The sequence below is a fragment of the Columba livia genome, chromosome 14, assembly GCF_036013475.1.
Source record: "Columba livia isolate bColLiv1 breed racing homer chromosome 14, bColLiv1.pat.W.v2, whole genome shotgun sequence".
NCBI lineage: Eukaryota > Metazoa > Chordata > Aves > Columbiformes > Columbidae > Columba > Columba livia.
The window spans coordinates 15,044,624-15,065,803 of NC_088615.1; the positions used below are offsets into that span (position 1 = coordinate 15,044,624).

General features: G+C 41.5%; 1 protein-coding gene across 2 annotated transcripts in view; it reads right to left on the minus strand.

The window, feature by feature from the left end:
- RANBP17 (RAN binding protein 17) overlaps positions 1 to 21,180 on the minus strand; it is a 148,382-nt gene that overhangs the window by 8,910 nt on the left and 118,292 nt on the right. The window contains exons 24-25 of one of the 2 annotated variants that reach the window (XM_065030105.1): positions 19,981 to 20,119; positions 14,061 to 14,224 (exon numbers count right to left, since the gene is read on the minus strand). In XM_065030105.1, coding sequence (XP_064886177.1) covers positions 14,061 to 14,224; positions 19,981 to 20,119 — 303 coding nt within the window. The remainder of the gene's footprint in view (positions 1 to 14,060; positions 14,225 to 19,980; positions 20,120 to 21,180) is intronic. The other variant, XM_065030106.1, reaches the window with a different exon arrangement.

The window sequence follows — 21,180 nt, forward strand, 5'->3', positions numbered from 1 at the left end:
GAGTCAGCTACATCTCATACCTGGACATGTGAACGTTTGTCTTCTTCATGGACCAACCCATTCCTTTCAATTAAACTAGTTACACCACCACCAAGAGCTAATGCTTCACACAAGGTTGCCTCTGTTTAAAGAAACTGCTGGGACTCGTGGTACCGCTGCACTAATATGAACAAGGTTGTAACATCTGCCCGTGAGCTCTCCCAACAGTGATTAATGTCTCTCAGGAAGTTATGCAACTTTATTACTTGCACAGGTGGACAATTTGGAATCCTATTGTGTTGTCTTTGCAGATAGCTTAGACATTTCGCTTTCTGCAAAGATTTAAAAAAATAATCAAGGTGTACGGCTCGGCATTGAGAGTTGCATACATAAAACTGGGGCAAACCTATCTGTCATACCAGTACCTGTTGGAAATCATCAGGAGTGCATGACAGCGCAAGCAAAACGTGATCAGCAATTACGGAGCGTAACTGCACCAAGATGAAGGGCACCAAAATCCAAACAGCCTTAAACTTCCTTTTCCTGTTTTCCGTGTTTCTCTTCTCAAAACTATTGTTGCCGCCTTGTTTGCTCCATATATTGGGTTTCCCGTGCTGTTTCTGCATGAGCCTACAGCAAGCTGTTTGCATTCCAGATCCTTCTTTGTTTTACAGCGCTGCTGACACACTCCAAGAGAGATTGCACCCGCAAACAAGCGCTCGGAGACCATCCCTGCTGGAAAGAACTTCTGTCTAAGGGAGGCAGCCTGCACACATTCATCTGCAAGGCAACAGAGCTCGTCTAGACGAGCCTCATGCTACTTTATAATGAAGCTTCGCCTCAGCAAACAGCACATTTACTGGTGATGCACCAGACTTTAACTCTTTCTCGAGCAGAGACAGCAAGCTTTCATTTAATTTCACTAATCCCCCACCACATAGAACACCTTCTTCCTACACTGACAAGTGACATCCTCAGCTCCCTCTTTCAGGTCTCCTCTGATCAACGATTTGATGCTGTTGTAACCAGAAGCAGGTTGGCCCACGCAGGAAAGAATTTCTGGATACATGACACACAGCTCCATGTAAATGCCCATTTTTGTTGTTCGCCTGAGTTGTTCAGGTCATGAAGGAACTGAAACTCTTTAAGCTTCTGGAGGAGGCTCTGAAATAACATGCCTTCTTCATATTTCATTTGCTGAAACACATGTACATGTATTTATGATGGCAACACATGCAGAAATGATAATGGCAGTTTTCTGAAGAGGAGATCTTGCCCAATAATTTCTATAAATGAGGAGATGAATGCAGTTACCTGGCCAGCACCGCAGCCCCAAAGCAAGCACATGGGCAAGCAGCACTGCCTGCATTTTTACTGCAAATCTTTGGAGAACTGTGGAGGATTTCCCAGACGTTAGTTAGCTTCAAAGTGTGCCACGGATACATCAGCATTACCATCACATTTTACAGAGGGGCTGGCTGAGGAACAAAATCTATGCAAAGCCACAGCGAAACAGGCTGAGCCTGGGGCACCTCCTCATTCCCTCAGCTCCTTCCAGCCATCACCCACCCTTGGTCACACTGTTTCTGGAGACCTGCAGCCCCTCTTGCCAGGCAGCAGAACCAGCTGGTGGGGTTCAGGTGGACTTGCATGTAGATGTCAGGGGGAAACCCACGCTGCGGTGCATCCTCCGTGCTCCACCTTTGCCACAGCCTCGTCAAAGCAATCCAGTGGCCACACAAAGCACAGAACTCAGAAGCAGAACTGATCCAACGTACCCATTTTTTGTTTGTTTGTTTTCTAGGTGGAAAATAGCCTTTTGGGAGAAATGGAAACATTTTGTTTTAGGAAAATGACTTCTCGGAAGCTGCCCCGGAGGCAGGGCAGCTGGCAGCACCGCGTCAGGCAGAAAACAAGGTCTCAAGGTGGGGAAAGAGACATTAAAAAGGAAGGGGCTGGGGGAACACACAATCCATTTCTTCCTTAGCTCAAAACAGCAGCCTTGCCTCTGCTCTCTTCTCTTCAACACAGGGCATCACTTGATCTGGTTCAATAATGTTTCTCCTGACATGTTTGTTCTTTACAAAAGGAACTATTGACAGAACAGGCCAGAATAAAGAAGTGTTCTTCCAATAGATTAATTTTTCAGAGCCTCTCTTCTTTCAGAGCCTTTTTCTTTCTTGGGGGGAGGAGGAAAATGTTGGTCAAGATAACCCTAATTATGAAAACTGTTTTTCTACAGGAAGGTGGGAAGGAAGCTGCCTTTCCATTAAAAAGGCTTTTTTTTTGCTGCTCCATTTTATCTAAAGAGAGCACTTGCAACATTACAGGTCCTGTAACTCCTTTCTCTCTCCCATATGTTGGGATGAATATTTCATTTTGCTGCAACTACTCACATTTTAACATAAAAGAACAGGATGTTAACACCAGAGACAGCGGTATATATTCCTTTACAAAAGGTTTAGAATGGTCTAAGAACATACACAGCTATTAACCAAGCTCTTGGCTGGTCAGAACACTCCTTTTTTCTGTACAGATCTTCACTGAAGCATGCAAAACTTGGTAGGTTTTTGTAGATCTAGCTTCAGATAGTCCACTTTAGGAGTTGTGATTACTAATTTAAATGACCTTTGAGTTCTTTCATCATCAATTCTTTCTGTATCGATAAATGGATCATCATTTACTAATAATATTAGTAAGATTTAAATGCTCCAATATTATTAAATACCTTAAATTTTAATCTGTTGTTTTAAAATATTTATTTTACTTGAAAGCCTAACTTTCAGATTGATATTTTCCGTGTTCAAAGCCACAATTTCCAGGTGAAATAAGAACACTAAAGGCTTTATTTATTACGAAAGTGAGATCCAGCCCGTTATTTCTGAACTAAAAATATTTAACTGTCAGAAACGGCAAATCTGTTAAGATTTGTAATACGCAAGAGTTTAAGAATCACGCATTGAGTCCCACTGCATGACGAAATCAGATTAGACCGACAAAGAGCTTTAAGCGAGTTGTCCCAGCAGACGCGGGCAGGCTCGACCTCAGCACCTCTAACGGGCCGGGTTCCACCGCGGCGGCTTCTCATCCGCACAGCCTCCCGCTCCCCAACGTCCTAGCGCTAATATTGATGACAAGTATAGGAAGAGGGGAGGACTTGTGGAAGGAGGGAGGGCAGACAACACAGGCAGTCCATGAAACCCGGCTAACGCAGCCGCAGAGCTGCTTTCTGCTCTAAGCCTCCGCACCTACCCTTAGACCGAGCCTTTCTTCCAGCCTATAGAGGCCAGATTCCTCCAGATTTCTGTTCAGAATATAACAGTTCACCCTATTCATACGTACTTCCAAAATATATATAAGTAAATAAACAGTAATAACTAACATTTGATGCCTCAACAGCTGAAGCTTAAAGAAGCTGCAGGAATTATCAAGATTTAATAAAACTGCGAGGGACCCAATCTTTTAAGTCGGTTTGGAATAATTCAATTGGGTCTGGCCTATTTGCTTCCTTTTAGGAAAAGAAATTAAGGTATAAATGTCTGAAAAATCTCCAACTCTGCCAGGATAAGCCACCTGGGTGACACATGAACTATATCCCTGCAGCTGATGGACTGAAATATGATTTAAGTGTTATCTTTCCCAGGGTTTTCCTATCAGTTGTATGTCTTGTCCTGCTGGGAGAGGACTGTTCTCCCAGCGTTCAGAAGGGACGGAAAAGGGATGGCTACAGATGTGAAAATGGAACTGTCACAGAGAGCACGGAGCTTGGCTTTTTCCTGGATGTATCTTCAGAACTGGCCAAAGGGCTGAGGATGGGAGATTCACTTGAAGTAGGTGCAAATCATGAGCCAGCAGAAATAATCATAAAATTAGACTGTACTAACTTACATCAAACCTGACTTTGTATCTGAAAGGGAAAGATGCGCGCATACTCAAAAGGATTCATTTAGGATGACGACTTAATGCTAATGAGAAGCACCTGCAACATGCCCATCAAATTTATTATACCACATCCACTGTTCTATTTTTTCCACTGTTAAAATATTAACGGCGGTATGTTAATAGAACAATAACATAGACCAGTAATGCAAAGCGGACTTTTCGAAGCTAAGGCATACTTCCAGAATTTCCTGCCTTTAGCCTGCAGTGACCTGCCTTTCAAGCAGTCGATAGGATCACTAAGCAGATGTTGGTGCTACGCGAGGGAGTCACTGCAGCACAGCTGGAACACGCTGGAGCTGCAGCTCCATCCTGCATGCGAGCTGTTCACAGCCAAAGATTCTGTGTTTGCAAACAGTATTTTTAGTATCTTGCCTCTAATTTGAGGGTACATTCTGACACGATAGAACATGTTATTTTCAAACTACGGGTGTATGTGAATCTTTTATTGAAGGGCTGCCATACTCGGTCTGTCAGACCTAGGTGCTCCTGGGTGGGCTGGAGAAGAGATGCAGCTGGCTGCTATACACTCATCTATAGCACAGTGGTAAATCTCATGGGATGGAGCAGTTTTGCGTAGTCTAAACACTGGAAGCAGAACAGTTAACTGCGGCATCGCCAGAGATGGCTGATGAATCAAATACCTCCTCTTTCTGCAGGGAGGAGGGGATACATTTCATTAATTATTACCTTCCAGGGCATGCTGACTTGCTTCTGTCTGTGCTGAATTTCATGTAAACCCTCTGTTGAATGTCACATACTCACATGCTGCCTGAAGTGCTTGATTTTGTATTTGGATATCTGGTGTAGCTGACAGATGTTTACAAACTCGTGTATCTGCACAGCTTCTTTTTGCCTATCCATCTGTGCTCCCTGATAGACAGCAAAGTATACCTCCTCAGGCTGGAATAATTTAAGGTTGTCACATCAACCCTTAATCTGCATTTTTTAGCTGGTAGCATTCAGAGATTTTTCAGTTACAGATACTGGAGTATAATTTTAAATTAACCTAAGCTGTTTATTTAAGAATCACCCATTTCTAAACAAGCGGCTGTGACTACAGAGCATTACAGCTGTTTTTAAAGATGACAGAACTGTGATTAACTGAGACTTTTGGAATGTACAACTTGTCATCATTTATAACACAAACTTCAGGTTCCTTTGGTGTAGAAGGCTGAGCTCTTTAAAAACCTTATAAAAAATTAATACACCTTCCCTTCTGCTCTTAGCAGTATGTAAAGACGCAGCGAGGTTCAGGTCTTTGTAAACCCAATCAGCCTCATCTCAGAAGATCCTGAAGCATTTTTTTCCAGTCCTCATGGCAAGAGCCTCGTCCTTTCTCACACAGCCAGAACTTCTGAGAGGTGACACAGGATGAGGTCGTTGTCTGCAACCAGCATCTCTGACCAAATGACTAATTACAGCTTCTTTAATCCTCTTGGGAGGGGAGAACAGCAGTTTCACCTACACCAACGCCTTCCAGCAAGTCTGTCTTCAGGAATCTGAATGGTCCTATGTCCAAATCTTTCAGTCTTCTCCTTGACTGACAGTAGGACTTACAGTGTGCATCATCTTTCAATTCCTCAAGTGTGAGCCGTTGCTTTTCTCGTCTCCAGCTCCTGAGAAATCCACCCGGGCCTTCCCTTGCATCAAGTGCTGGGAGTTGATGCACAACAGCAGTGAGGAATTTTCAGTGTTACACCAGGACTTCAGCACTGAAATGGGGATCTTCACCTGCTGGATCATTAGTTTTCTGAAATCTCTGTTACAGGGAGGCCTTCCAAAATGCCAGTCACGTGGGGAGGGAAGATAAGGTCAGAAAATGCTATTACTGGAAACGTAAAATCATTTCGTCTAAAAACAATTGGAGGCTACTCTCAAACTTAATCTACAGAAATGTTCCAAACATGTAAAAAGCTGCATAGGGAGGGAAAGGCTGAGTGTGAGATCGGCTCTAAACCCCTTGTCCAAGGAACTCCAAGGTACCTCAAACCTGAATGTGACCCGGGCTCACGGTGACACCGCATGGCAGCGTGCTCAGCACAGCCCTTGGGGACGCCAACCCCACACACCAAGGAGCAAGTCCTTAAGCTGGGCTCAAGCCTGCACTCACCTGCAAGTCAAGCCCAGCCTGGCCTCTATCACACCACCCACCCGGCCTTGCCGCAGCACTAGATGTGCATCTCTCACACCTGGGTTTGCCGGCAGCTCCAGCGTGGGCTGGGGTGCATGGGCTGCTGCCAGCAGAGCCCAGGGCATCCCCTGCACAGCGCCAAGAAATTAGCACCACGGTGATGATTTTAGCCGTATTTACCTTTGTTTAGCACCGATATGGAGAAAATCAGCAGGGATGGGGAGGCAGGCTGGGCTTTCAAGCAGCACCTTGAAGGAAATCTGAGGATAAGGAAGGCAGAAGCTTGGCTCTAAGCCCTGCTCAAGGACCGGCCGCAAAGCAAAGCGACCTACTCAGCTCTACAGGAGCGTAGAGCTTAAACCGACTAATCCAAGTAATAATTACCAACTTCCTAACAGATTTCACACCTCATCTGTTCTCAAACTGTTCCTAAATTGATTCTAATTTCTTCTGTAGAACAATTAAAAGTACTTTTGTTATCCTGATGAACTGAACTGTAACCAAAGCCATTGCAAACAAACATAAGAGACGGATGATAAAGATGGTAATAAGCATATTGCTGCTGTGTCCTGAATAGTCACCGACACTTCTTAGTGAATATCATCTTTCACAACAACAACAAAGGATAAGAGCACAAGGCTATTTCATGCAGTCATCAAAACAAAATGCACTGAATATTATATTTCATACTAAATACATTACCCTGGCAGTTTGACACTCAACATTTCAATAGATATTGCGTCTCTCTAACATTCTCCCTGAATTTCTGCAGATGGACTTTTAAGTATCAATGGAAGATTACTTTACTTGTCACGCTAAAGAGATTTTAAAGAATGGTTGCACACACTTCATTTTTAATTTTTTTTATTTCCTTTTTTTGTTAAAGGGAAACGAGGCATGAATTCAGAAACACGGTTATACTGAAAGGGCAAATCCCACGTTGTGCAGCCATCCTTTGTGTGTAGTGCTCTTTCAATAGCTGAACTGGCTCGTCTCTGATGTGCCCAGCAAAGCACCGGGAGGATTTGCTGAAGTTAAACTGAACTAACCTACACTGCACTAAGCTAAGCAGATATAAACTAACAGTATTCCCAAATCTCATCCATTTTAAGAAATGTATTTTATTTTATTTTTAAGCTGTGCAGGTTCCTGGTGACATGTAAATGCACACAAATCTCAATTTTCAGTTAAAAAATCCCTGAAAAAGCAAACACCAGAGGAAAAAAAAACCCACAAAAACAACAAAGTAAGTTTCTGATTTCAGAAAACACCCTGAACACACAAATATCTCTGAGGATCACAAACAAAACTGACAGCAATTTCTTAGCCTGGGATAAACATGTGTTTTGAGGTTCAGTTCCAGAGTGCTGAAAATCAGAAATCTGCCAGGGTTAAGTGGGACACGCGTTCAGTGTATAAGAATGTTTTTGGCAACAAAACAGCCCTTTTCACCTGACAGGCACCTTCCCACTGCTCAAAATAACAGCGGCTGCTTCAGAGCGACGCAGCGATCGCCTCGTCAAGCACCGGATCTATACACAGGCATCATCTCACCCGCTACCGGCTTTGATGGGCCGCTGCTATCATAGGCAACAGCAATTAAGCATCCTTGTAAGCCGCTGCTCTTCCAGAATTTTAAATTTGATTTTTTTTTTTTTTAAATGGGGTAAGGGAGGGCGTTTGTTCACTGAGAGCGAGTTTCATTACTCACATGGCAACTCTGCCAGTAGCAGAGCACGGAATGGATTGTTACCTTTCCCTATCCATTTTGTAAAGATATTGCTTTCTTTCCAGACTGCAAGCATCACTTCTAACTGGATTTTGAATTATAATGTGAACTTTACAAAATTATTGGTGCTATTCATATCGCTAGTTAGATTCTACAGAGCGGCAATATTTTTTGCCCTTTCCCAAACCAGCACCTCTTAGTGTTTTATATAAAACAACCACGGCCAGCAGAAATCGAACATTTCCAAGTAATGTAAAGTATTGCATTGCACAGGGTAAACAAGGAATAAAACATTTTTATACTTCCCCTTAAACTTATTTGCTTTTTGAAAATATTTATGCAGCATAGAACACACGAGGTTATTGAGAAATACAGCTAGCTCCTCTTCTTTAATTGAAACATTTATGCTTTTTGTTGTGCTAGCAAAAAGCAATGAACAGTAATAATGCAAGATAAATACACAAGAAACTTATAGATATGATTGTAAAACAACATCATCCTAATGTTTTCATTTAATTACCCTGAAATATATTCTATTTAATATTCATTACTCAAAAGCCAATTTAAAAGAGAAAGAGGTGAAGGGACTTATTCAGAAAGACGGACTGTCATTCACTGCAATAGTTATCTAATATAGAGAAGTTAATAAAGCAGATTAATCTACAAGTCCCTTTAAGCCATCACTGAGTTTAGAACAACTGCCTCTTTGACCTCTAACCCTCCCGCTGTGCACCAGTAGCAGGTGCCAGCTGCACGAAAATTATGGCCCGCGCGTTGCAAGGCAAAGTCTTTTCTTACTTCGCTTCTGACCAGCAGCTGACCCTGTAGGAACGATTGTTCCATGCGCTGGCCTAAAGGCTACATAAACCAGCCACGGCGGAACAAAAGCGGACACGCAGCAGCTGCCTGGCCCGAGGGCGAACATCCAACACCGACACCTCGCCAGCCACGGCCCCGCTTTTTGTTGCCGTCTGCGGATTCTGTACAATACTTGTTACTCCACCCAACGCAACTTCTCTCCATCCCCAAAACTGTTTGTGTAAGCGGCAGCGCAGCTTGCGTGATTAAGAGGAGCTTCCCAATTTGATTTAGCGCCGTTATTAAGAGCGGGAAATCTTTGGATACGTCGCTAATGATGATGTATTTTAACATTAAAAGTCTTAAAATTAAATTACTCGATTCACATGACAACGAATCACAACAAGGGCTTTAAACAAAGCAGAATTAGAGAAGACACTGAGCTCATTAATATTTTTTGATTTCTTAATTGACAGCCCTCTTGTAGTGACAGCTATACGTTTAGCAATATACTTGAGACTGAGGCTGCTGCTGCCTTTCTTCATGTGCAGTAAGACAGTATGTATGAAAGAGAAGCAACCATATTTTTCATTAAGATAAGATGGCTTTGACAATAGTTATTTTGCTGATACAAATTACACAACCACAAAAACAATCAGAGTAATGATTAAATGCAGTTATGTACATGGGAGACTACTAGTGCAAATGTTAACATATTTAAATGGGTTCCCTTCATTAAAAAAATTATATATGATATTAAACCATCAATCAAATCAAAACACTAGAGTCTAAACGTATTGTCACTGGTTAAAATAAATGACTTTGAGACTGAATTTTGGCTCACTCAATATGGTGCCTTTTCTGTTGCTTAGCCACCCAAGTCTCTGCTGGCTTGGGCTACAGCTGGTATATCTCCATCCCTTTCAATTAATAAAGAAAGTTATGATAGTATTGGATAACATTTTAAAATTGTGCTAAGAGGCTGAAAACAGATGTCCCAATGAAAATCTCCCTCACTGCTGTTATCAAACCTCTTTAAGCTGAGCACTCTGGTCCCCATTCAGCTGAGCCTTTAAACACATTTAATTTTAAGCACAGGAACAATTGCACCTGTGGGTTTGATCTGCTCTTAAAATTAAGCAGATGCTCAGGTATGTGGCTCACGGTGCTCAGGTACATCTTGTACACCTGCCCTGTGTCAGTACAAGCCAGATTTCTTTTGGTGATGTGTTTATATGCAAGTGCTTCTGCAGGGGCCATGCATTATAAACACAGCTCCTCTTCAGGTTTCTATTTCAATTACTGTGCATAACTCCACACTAGCTGCATGCGGCACTGAGGTTTATCTGAAAAACAAAACCATCACTGATTTTACTACATAAAAGGGAAAAAAAGGAAAGCAGCAATTTTTATTTTAGTAATGCCACTTGAATATTTCATTGCAACTGGCGCCTTTACTTTCTGTTTAAGGTTTGCTATGCAGCGCTGCTGTACTGCTTCATTTAGCGTGCGTTTGTCACTGGGTTCTAAGTTCGAAGTCATGAGCTCAGCTCCAAAGAGCAGCCTGGGGAGGGTTTACCTGTCACCTTCACGCAGGGGGATTGGACTAGATGATCTTTTGAGGTCCCTTCCAATCCCTAACATTCTGTGATTCACGCCACAGATCCTCCTGCCACCGCAGCACTGCCCACCTCACTCTCAACCCCTTTTTGGCACTACCACATGCACCATCACCACAGTCCCCAAGTTCCTTGTTCACACATGTGCCTTCTCATCTACCACCTGACCCCAGCAATGCTCAAACTTACCAAAACCCATCTTTATTCTTATCCACACAGTCCTCCTGAAATTGATGCACAGGACATATTCACCACGTGATACCCTCATTCATGACCTTACACCTCATGCACCTCTCCAAGACAAACCCAGGACAGGCACTGAGCACTGAAACACCACTGAAATCCTGTTTCCATCCAACCAGCCAACCCTTTACCCCCTCTCGCATCTAGCAAAGAATTAGTTCAATAACGGCTATGCAAACAGAACTGTTTACTTATCATGCATGGCTCCGCAGAACATTTATCAGAACTATGGGTGAAAGACACTACGAAACTGATTGAGTTTTGGAAGTAACTAACATGAATAATACTTTACTGCACTCAAACTGAACTAAGAGCCTAATGTGTACAATTCAGCAAAATAAGCAATAACAGAAGATAAAGACAGCATCTTAAAACCAAAAATTATACTTTCATTTATAAAGCAGAGCAAACACTGGTTTCACCTGTCAATCCTGCAATAACAGCATATGAAAGTAGGAGCTTTTAAAAATTATTTATTAAAGTACTTATAACACAACATAATGTAACAGCAATAGTTGAATGTAATAAACTTAATACCGCTTCCTATCCATATATCTCAAATTACTTTACACGCGATAATTCAGTTTGGTTGTAAGACACCATCATGAAGCAGTTGCTTGCAGATTAAGCTCAGACTAAGTAAGTAGTTCGCCTGGGGGCACAAAGCCTGTAGCACAGCAAAAAGCGGGGCCAAAGCCAACAGCCACTGTTAGGTGTTGAAAGTATGCTGTAACTTACACCTAAACATTAAAAAGTTGGTTTACTTCGACGTGTCTGTACAGTCACATCTATGTATTAATAAACCAGAGCTGCTATAGGACATACATAAACAAACGAGAATTAATAAACTTCAAGTACGCACTTCTGTCACGCCAGAGGCTAAAGAGTAAAGCCCCAATCTGCACCTATCACCTCAACTGCATTCAGATGCTGGATCACCCCACTTAATAGCAAACGAGTGCTCAGCTGCAGGTATATAAACAGAAAAGCCATGAAATAATGCTGCCGCTATTACAGGTACTGTTGAGAAATCGCAACGTGCCGCAGATCACCGCGACACCCCCGCAAACTCGCGAGGACGGACGAGCAGGGGCCGCTCCGCCGGGCGCTCGGACCCGCACCCTGCCCGGGCCGGGGGGAGGCGGGGGAACACGGCGGGGCTGTCCCGCCGCGCCGCGGGGAGGCGGGGAACACGGCAGAGCCGCCTTCCGGCCCCGCAGCCCGCCCCGGCCCCGCCGGCAGGGGGCGCGGTGCCGCCCCGCTCCGCCCCGATGGCGCCGCTGCCGCGGTGACACCGGTTCGCGCCCCAGGTCCGGCAGAAGGGTCCGCAGTCCCCGCCCGGCACAGGAGCCCGGGGACATCCGTGTATCCATCGACCCGAACCTGCTGGAAATTTTAATTATCCAGCTACTTCATGAGATCCAACTTGGAAGAAATGTTCTAACTAGTAAATAATTGCAGTTATCATTGCATCAGTTTAGTTTAAAGAGCTGACAAACCTCTCTAAACTCAAAGCACAATTAGTCATTAGGGTCTAGTTTTTCAGCACTGTTAAGCAATTTGTAACCCATTCCTTTTAATAGGGTTATGCATTACTTAACCGACACAGATGTCTTGAAAACTGAAACCTCTAGTTATGAAGCAGCAACCTTGTTCATTAGGTTCCATGATAGTCAAATCATCTATAAAACCGGTGTTTAATGGCCAGCCGATGAATAATCAATGTCTCACTTTTCATCTGAGTGTGAAAGTGAGAATAATCTAATACACCATCCCCCTGGTAAAACGCGAGGCCTTGGGTTCCGTTTCTATTCAGGGCTGATTTATAACCCAATGGAAACCTGATGTAAACATATGATCAATGAGTCCCATCATTGCTGATAATAACCCCCAACCGGCCCACTCCCTCATCTCAAAAGCCATCCCTTTAGGCTATTAGTTTCGTCCAGCTAATCCTCTCTACTATTTCTGCCTGCTGCTTTTACCTTGGCCATCCGTTCAGTCCAGCAGACTCAGAAGTAATTTTATACGCAGCAGAGAGCGGGTGGAATTGATTTTTCACTCAGTGCTCAGTTCCCATCTGAATAATTATCAATTTTACTGCCTCATAAAGGGAAGAGTCAAAATTTCAAATCAATTCAAAAGAGCTTCTGAGACAACAGAAACTGTGCATGAGAATAAAGGTCAAAGTTGTCAGTGACCTCGGGAGATGATGTCAGATATTAGTACACTGAGTAGTTGACATCAGAGGCACTCAATATGATATGACTAGTGCTAATGCAAATCATATTTATGCTGACTACTGGAGACCAGCCATTAATATTTAAAAGAGTATGTGAAAGCCTGCATTCAAAATAAATGTAACGTATTCCGCAGAACCTGAAGTTAATAAAGACAGATCACCACCTAGTCATATGCTGTGAAGTGAAAGATTACTGCATATTAACAAAGTTATTACATCAAGATTGCCACAAACGCAGGGAAGTCCAGAGCCCAGGTTGCTGTTCTGTCCTTTCTGCTCAAATCACTGCACACACAGTACGGTACTGAGCAATCTGACACAGCCCAGCGCTGACTTCACTGCTACTTGCCATGAAACCCCTATCAGGCAAGTAAAACATAAGAACCTGTAATATGACAAGGGAATCATCGTATTCTGATAATGATGTCAATAATAAACATCATTAATATCCTCACAATATGCTGTATACTGCCAGGAATATATTAGGTACCATTAGTTACTTTTCACCTTCAATTAGAAGAGTAAACAAATGACAACAATAACTGTGGTGACTGTACGCCAGGCTTTTTCCAAATGACAGCGTATCTATTAGGGAAACACAAAGACAACCACACGAGTCATTTGCATTTTGTTAATAACTTCCGTTTTCATTAAAAGCCTCCAGACACGTCTCCTCAAACAGCATCTTTGCAACTGCATTAGGAATCCAGAGATTCTTGTAAATACACATTTTCAAATAGCTGATTGAGATTTTAAGGGAATGTCGCACAGAGCAGATGTGGAGATACATAGCTATGAACATTGTGACCTCCCCGTAATGGACGTGGGCTGTGATGAACCTGACAGAGACGGGAAGGGAAATCTCTCCCAAGAGCTGCAGCGGCCACTTCCTTTTCAGAAGCATGAGATTGAATTTCTATTGTATTTATCTTTAACAGAAAAAAACCCCACTGAGTCACCTACTGCAAAATAAAATATTGAAACTCAATAGCATACAGCCATGTCATTTACACATTTAATTATCAAAGTGTGTGTTTCAATGCCGGAATTTGTTCTTTCTCATAAAATCCTTCCCATTTGCCTATAGAAATGTACGGATGATCTTACACACCTTCACAAGCAAAAATGAAACACCAAGTTTTAAGAGCCAAGTTTTTACAGCCAAATATAGCATCGATACTTTTCAGTCTGACAAAAGCCACCTTCGATCTTTGGTTTTCATGAGAACATGGCTGAAGCGACTCAGGGTTGCATACCAGCAAGGGGAAGTTTGTTCTGTTGCTAAATAGCCAATGATACCCCGGGGTCCAGTACCACCAAAGCACCAGGAAAATTCAGAAATTTAATAATAGCCCATTGAAAAGACTGCTAATTCACCTGCTGTAGAACATCTGGGTTCTGCTGCATGAAATGAAGCAATCTCTGTCCATCCTGGGAAATCTCTCTACATCTTGGAGTCTTCTTGCCTTTAGAGAGGTGCTTGAAGAGGTAGGTGACAATGTAGTCTAAACTAGCGCAACAGCTGGAGGAGACTATTGTATCTGTGTAAAAAATGAAACAGTTTTGAAATTGTTTCTTTAAAAGAATAATTAATAATGACATTTTATAGTACTTGCAGAGCTCAACTTCCATAATCTCTTTGACATTAGGCTAATCGATACATTGACAGGACTATTTTTGATACATGAGTCGACTAGCTTTGAACACTGCTTTTATTAACAGACAGCAGTATTAAACCTTTGCTTTTGAGTAACTGGATAGCTCCATGTCCTAAAAATCCTATCAACTCCAGTCAACTTCATTCACTCTTGTATGAACGCTGCTGCCCCTCTGCCTATTGGAAAGCACAGGCTGAGCGTGGAAATTGTACTGGTATTCAGTTTCACATTCAGAAGGCTCCAGATTCCTGGAAACTAAGATTCTGGTTTGATCTGCTTACTGAAAAGGCAAGGCTCAATCAAATAGAGCTGTTGCCCAGGTTTTTCTTTAGTATTTCACAATGTTTCTCTGCTTCAAATAACTTGAAATCAATGGCAGGTGGCAAACAATTAACAAAGGCCATTAAAGGTAGTAAAAGGGTGATCACTGAACAGCTAGTTAGTAATTTTTCTTAACAACCAATAATTCAAGTAGGTTAAAGTACATTAAGTATGGTTGGCAACAACACAATGGCATTAGCTAATAAATACTTCATAAACATCCCCAAAACTAAAAGTCATGACAGCAAAGGAGGATACTGCTGAAAAGCAGAAGCAAAAGCCTCTTCACATCTTTACTTACTGTTGCTACAAGTAAGGGAGATTAAAAGCTTAAACCTATTTGCAGAGTAAATATGTCTGTCTGATTTATGTAAGTTATTTTCTTGCTAGGTGTTGCCTGCTGCGCCGCTGCTGCGCAGGAGGATTCTGCTCCTTCTGTGCAGCAGCACGGCGGTAACCGTGTGCGGTCCCTGCTCCTCACGCACACTCCTCTCGCCTCCCGATCGCGGTGCTGCCCCGTCCTCCCCTGACACCCCAGATGCTCCTCGGCCCCCAGACCAGCGGCTGCGCTTCAACATTGACAGCGGAGCTGCCTCCTGTGTTTCAACGCGGCTCCTCGCGATGCCAACACCGACCGAAACTCCTGGCACACACGCAGCGCTTTAACCTGCCGGGTGCAAGGTTTAGCCCTACCTGAGATTCTCTGCAATTTCAACCATCAGATCCAACGGAGTGGAGTGTTTAGGACTCCATCCTGCTGTTGCTGACAGCAGCTAGAACTTGTCTAGGCCTTTTATAGTTCACAGTTTTTATTTTAGATGGGCCACTGGAGTAAGGGATGTGTGGGGGTTGCAAAAGGAATTAAACTGTTAAAATGCTCATTCTGAGGGAAAAGGGATTAGAAGGATCCAATTAAATGTACCTTGAATTCTTTAAACTATGCTAATTTGGAGGCCTGCCAACCTTGCAGTGTTCATTTAAACACATCCCTCTAGACACTGAAGTATTTTGATCTGTGCCTGTTTAACTCCTTCAGCTCTGTGCTGACACTATTAACCCTTCATGATTTAAAAACTAATTGTGCTTTGCTAAAAGTGTTCTGAAATAAACACTGAAGAAACATTTAAAGACAAAGAAGGTACAAATGGTCTCCTAAGACTTGATTTTCTAAAGCAACCAGCTGACTTAGCAGCAGGTGTTGATCTAGCGGCTCCCAGAAATGAGCTGGAGCATCCCCACGGTCTTCACTGGACCAGTGGCCTTCCTAGGACCGAATGCACCAGGGCAGGATGTTAAGACACGCTTCTGGAACAAAGCTGAGCTCAAAGTTATGAGTCTTGCCAAAGTAAAGACTGCACAATCTGGCACTCATCATGTTCTCAACCAAAACAGTCCTGCATATAAACTAGAAATGCAATTCATGGATTCATGGTGGAATTGAATCACCGTCAATAACAACAAGTGAGAGACTTGAAAATACGTATTTCATAGGAGGGCTCTGCTGTATTTCTAAACCAGTGCTTAACTCTATTTCTTTTTAAATTGAATAATACAAAGTAAATCACTATCATCAGTTTACAAAACAGCAGTAGTTCTAAACATGCTGATACTGTACAAGTAGATATTTTACATTCGACAGTAAGTGATTTTAGCAGGACAGCAGACAGGTCTGTGCTATCATTTGCTCATGAGAATCTGATATGAGTGTTAAGAGCTACTTAAATTTGCCCATAACTATATATCAAATATGCTTCCCTATGCTCATTTTTCCTTTTGATTGCAAGGATATAACAGACAGGGAGCGTCAAGCAAACTCCCTTGAATGACTCTTCTGGGCATGTGGAACCTTGTGCTGGAGCAGAATAGTGTTCTCACTAAATCTTGGCAAGACAAGCCAGCCAACCGAATAAACAGAATGAACAAGAGCAACAAGGAGCTACCACTTCTGAGTTACGGACAGAAGAAATGGATGGAGAAGACAGAATAGAGATAGAATAATAAAAGAAACTGAGCTTAAAGCTTGGGATAACCAGGAAAAAATCAGGTCAAACCGCGGTTCTCATTTCTGGTCAACTCAGCTCTGTCACCCGTGAACTAATCACTGGGATCACGAAACAAGCAGGCCCCTAGCTCAAGTAACGGGAAGCTGAGCATGTGTGTTACAATAGGATATATTATTTTTAAAAAGCCAAGAAAAGCCCAAAACAACTTGAGGATGCCCTTCGGTCTCAACAATTTGACAACGACATGCTGAAGGGGAATTATTTATCGACAGTTTAATGACATGGCTGAATCTCTGCAAATTGAATATTTTGTTTTTCACACAAAGGCGATGAGAGGGAGAGTTAAGTGGTATTTTCCTTGTCCATCAATTGCTTACGGTTCAATAGTGGCATTATTTGCCTTTGAGACTAAACCTGGAGAGTAAATGGATTTAGCAATTTAACATCTAAATTAGGCAGCAAGACAGAAGAAATGTTTTACTTTTTCCTCAATGAATAGCACACTATACTATTAATCATACGGGAATTAGAAAAGCTTTGCAGAGATTAGTGACAGCATGCCAGGCAGACTACATTAAAAGGCTCCGATCCACTGAGTCAGCTGTGAAAAAGCCAGGTAAACACTTTAGAAGAGAACTATTGGAGTGTTTATCCTCGCAATAAAAGCTTAGACGAGGCTTCCATTATAGCTGATTTACGGTGAGGCGCTTCCAAAGGAATACATGTTCTTTCCCGATGTTTATAAAGAGTGGAATCAAGCAAGGTATTTACTCAGCAGCAGAATGAACGTTCCTGAGAAATAAGGATTTGGGGAATGTTTATCCTACAGCTGATAACAATGAGAGTCTCAAAGGCTTCACGTATGTAAACAGAGTAGAGAAAAAAAGTCAGATACTTTCTGTCTGTGAAGGGAAGTGGTCTCTTGGTATTTAATTTTTAAAGTAAAAAGACAGCTATTTCATTTTTATAAACATTTCTGAAAATGACTCGTATGTTCTAATCCGTTTAAAACACAATTCCTCCTCAGATGGCTTATAGCCCTGAGCTCTGCTATTCTGAGATGTTCTTGTGGCACTGATACAATTCAGTGAAAAAGGCAACGCTTGGATCTACTTATTTTCCAAAGGCAGAAGGATGTATGTGACCAAGTAACACATAAGAAATAGATTCATATTACCCTGCCTGACACTTGGTAATACCCCAAACACCAAAATTTTAAAAAGGATAAAATGTTAAGAAAACGTTAAGAAAACGCAGTGACAGGTAACTAATTCTTGAGATTATTCAAAATAAATAAATTAACATTAAAAGCTATAAACTGATCAAAGAGTAGTTCATCTGGACATGTCATCATGAAAGTATGGAAACTTATTCAGTTCACAACAAAAATAAACCCTCTTGAGCACAAATGAGGAATTCAAATGCTGACAGCAATATCCATTCTTGATATATGCCATATTAAGAAACATAGTATTAAGGAAAAATAATCACTTTATCACTTTAACATGAAAGGCAATTAAAAAAAGTGTTTTCCATCTGACTAATCATGGAAAGTAAGTATTATTTTTAACGTGCAGGAGTTAAAAATTCCTACACACTTTGTTTTAGTCTCGTATGCTTGCATTTGTTTGAAGCACTTTAAGGACCTTAAGATGAACTGAAAGAGCACATGGGTGAAGCACTTCTGTGGTTTATGAAATGGAAAAAAAAGTGAGGTGTTAACATTTTTGTTCATACTTTTCTCAGCAGAACATCAGCAATTCCACCAAATCAAAGTCTTCTAAGAACACATCTATGTTCCTAAAAATTAATGATTCTTCATTACTAAATTCCCAGATACTGAACTGACATATTTTCTTACTCCTCCTCACTTTGAGTGAGAGAACACCACTTTCCGAGAGAGGAAAATAAACATAACACACAAAAGTTGAAGCTTATACAGCTTTTACATTTTCTTCCCTCTCTTTTACTTGAATTTCAATTGGGTTTCAAAGAGGTGGTTAAAGGAAACTTGGTATGACAGTGAATTATCCAAATGAATATAACCAATATCTCAAATGGAAGAGATGCAAAGTGATAACAGAGAGCAGGAACAGGGCTTCCTATCAATAAACTGTCAGCTGCCAGTCAAGCTCACACAATATATCCATTTGCAAAGGATCAACAGGCAGATCCCAGCAGAATCAGCCCCCGGGCAAAAATCAGGGTACCGTTATTACAGGTGAAAAGCATTTAAAATACCTGGGAGAAGATGGATTTCAGCATTATATAATAAAATGACCTGAATACTTCCTTACTACTGCTGCTTAGCTATTCACTACCCATTTTCACTCTAAGAGTCGGTTCCCTCTTGCCGCAAAAACTGCTGAGCATGTTTAACACAAGGGATGCTGGGGAGTCTCGGTGCATTCACACATTCCTACTGGGCCTGACTGACACTTGGTGGTGATGAGAAACACCAGCTATTACAGACTGACATCTACACACTAATGTTATACACTCTTTTTTCCTATCCCTTAATAACCACCCCAATCAATAAATACTACTGTAAGGTTTGAATGGCTTCCCAGTCAAAAGCTATGTAAATGCATGGTGTTCACAGGTGATCCGGATGTAGCTGCATGATTTCTTTCTTCCCCCAAATGCCCTGCCTCCTTCCCCATATTCCAAATGACTTCAGGCTACCAGCCTTCTCCTGCCCCCAAACCTAAACATTTGGACAGTCATCTGGTTTAAAAGCATGAATTAAACCATGCAGGAGAATGGAATCAGCTGCAATCAGACTGCTGTATTTTTATCTTTATTCCAGGTGTGCTCCTATGACCCTGATTCTCCTCTAAAGTATATTCAGGAAGTACTGAATAACTAGTTTGTTTTTTTCTACGGATAAAGATACCTTTAAATTTCTGAAATCATATCACAGCTGTGCAGAACAAGTATTATTTATACATCAGCTATGTTGATCAAATAAAAACAAAACCCCACAGATTCCTGTACACATTTGAATACACTTTACTTCTGAAAAACAAATGCATGAATTTTCAGTGCAATCCTTGTGGAGGCACAATAATAATTTCAACAATTCTGGCTTGTAAGAAAAAAACAATTTAAAAATACTAGCGGTTAAAACCTACAGGTTAGATGTTTAAAATAACTTAACTCCATGACCTGAAATAAGCACATTCTTAAAATGCTCAAAAGCCAGCATCTTCCATTGCCATTTTATATTTATTTTTTACAACACAAATGAATGTGCTTCTTTGAAAATTCTAAATACTCGAATTCTTTCTTTAGCCGAGTGCAAGCCATTCTTACCTACTGCCGTAAGTCCTTCAGATATAGAGGTAAGAATATAGAAGAAGACGTGAGGTTCTAAACTGCTAATGAAACTCATGTGATCTTGGGTCAGACACTCCAACAGCGGGTAGTAGGACTGGCTTAATTTTCGATATTGCTGCAAAAAGAGTACACATTCATAGTAAACATAGATATTACCACTGACTAACATTAACAACATTAATGGATGACAGAAGAATAACCTTATCCTTTTTATGACATGATAAACTCTAATTCAGCCATTAAATCAAAATATTTATAGAGGCAAAATATTTTCTTGTCTTCGGTAGATTTTAACTTTTCAAATTTACCACAGGATATAAACTTGCTATTGGTTTAAAATAAGCTCAGGAGAACACAATAAAGCAATCAAAGCACCACAGATTCTACACAGCTATCAGTCTGGTAAAATAGTATAGTGTTCCGTACAGGTGCCAGTTTGACAGGCTTATGGCCCGTATCTTCTGCAAGAAATCTTATTGAGATTTATCACAGATTTTCCCAAATTATCTCAGACAAGGACTTTTTTGTGCTAAGTGAGGTCCTGTAACAGGCTCTGTGCAGGCAAAGGCACTTGCTTGAACCCACTGGCTCAATCACCACCTCAAGGACTCTTATTTAGGGCATTTATTGTTGGGTAGTTAGGATGTGCACACTTCATTAAACGACTGATACACCAATTTTAATTAAGAGCAACTTTTCAGTTCCAATGACTTTATTTATGTGGCAGGGATAAATCTGGGTATTAACTACCTTTAACAACCCTGAAAATGACAGTTCTGAATGAAAGTGTCATGAAGAAAATGTCACAGTTCAAATTTAGGCTGATATTGTGCCAGAACTCTTGTCTTCCCCCAGAGAACTGAGAACATAGCGTACTTTAATTCTACAGTTTTAAATTTTATGGGGAATGCACAGTGACAATTTACAGATTGAAACTAATTGCAGAGTGGCTGAATAGGTGAGGATGTTTTACAGAGCACGCAAGCAAACCACGTGGGTTGCAAGTACAGAAAGGAACAAAATTTAGCATTTCTCTCCTTCACAAGCAGCTTAGGGAAAATTCTGGAAAACCTCCCGTTTCGCACAGCAGGTCCATCATACCTGTATTTTAGATGTTACTATATGAATAAATTCAAGTAATGGAACTGAAAACTGCATTTGAGCTGCTCTAGAGCC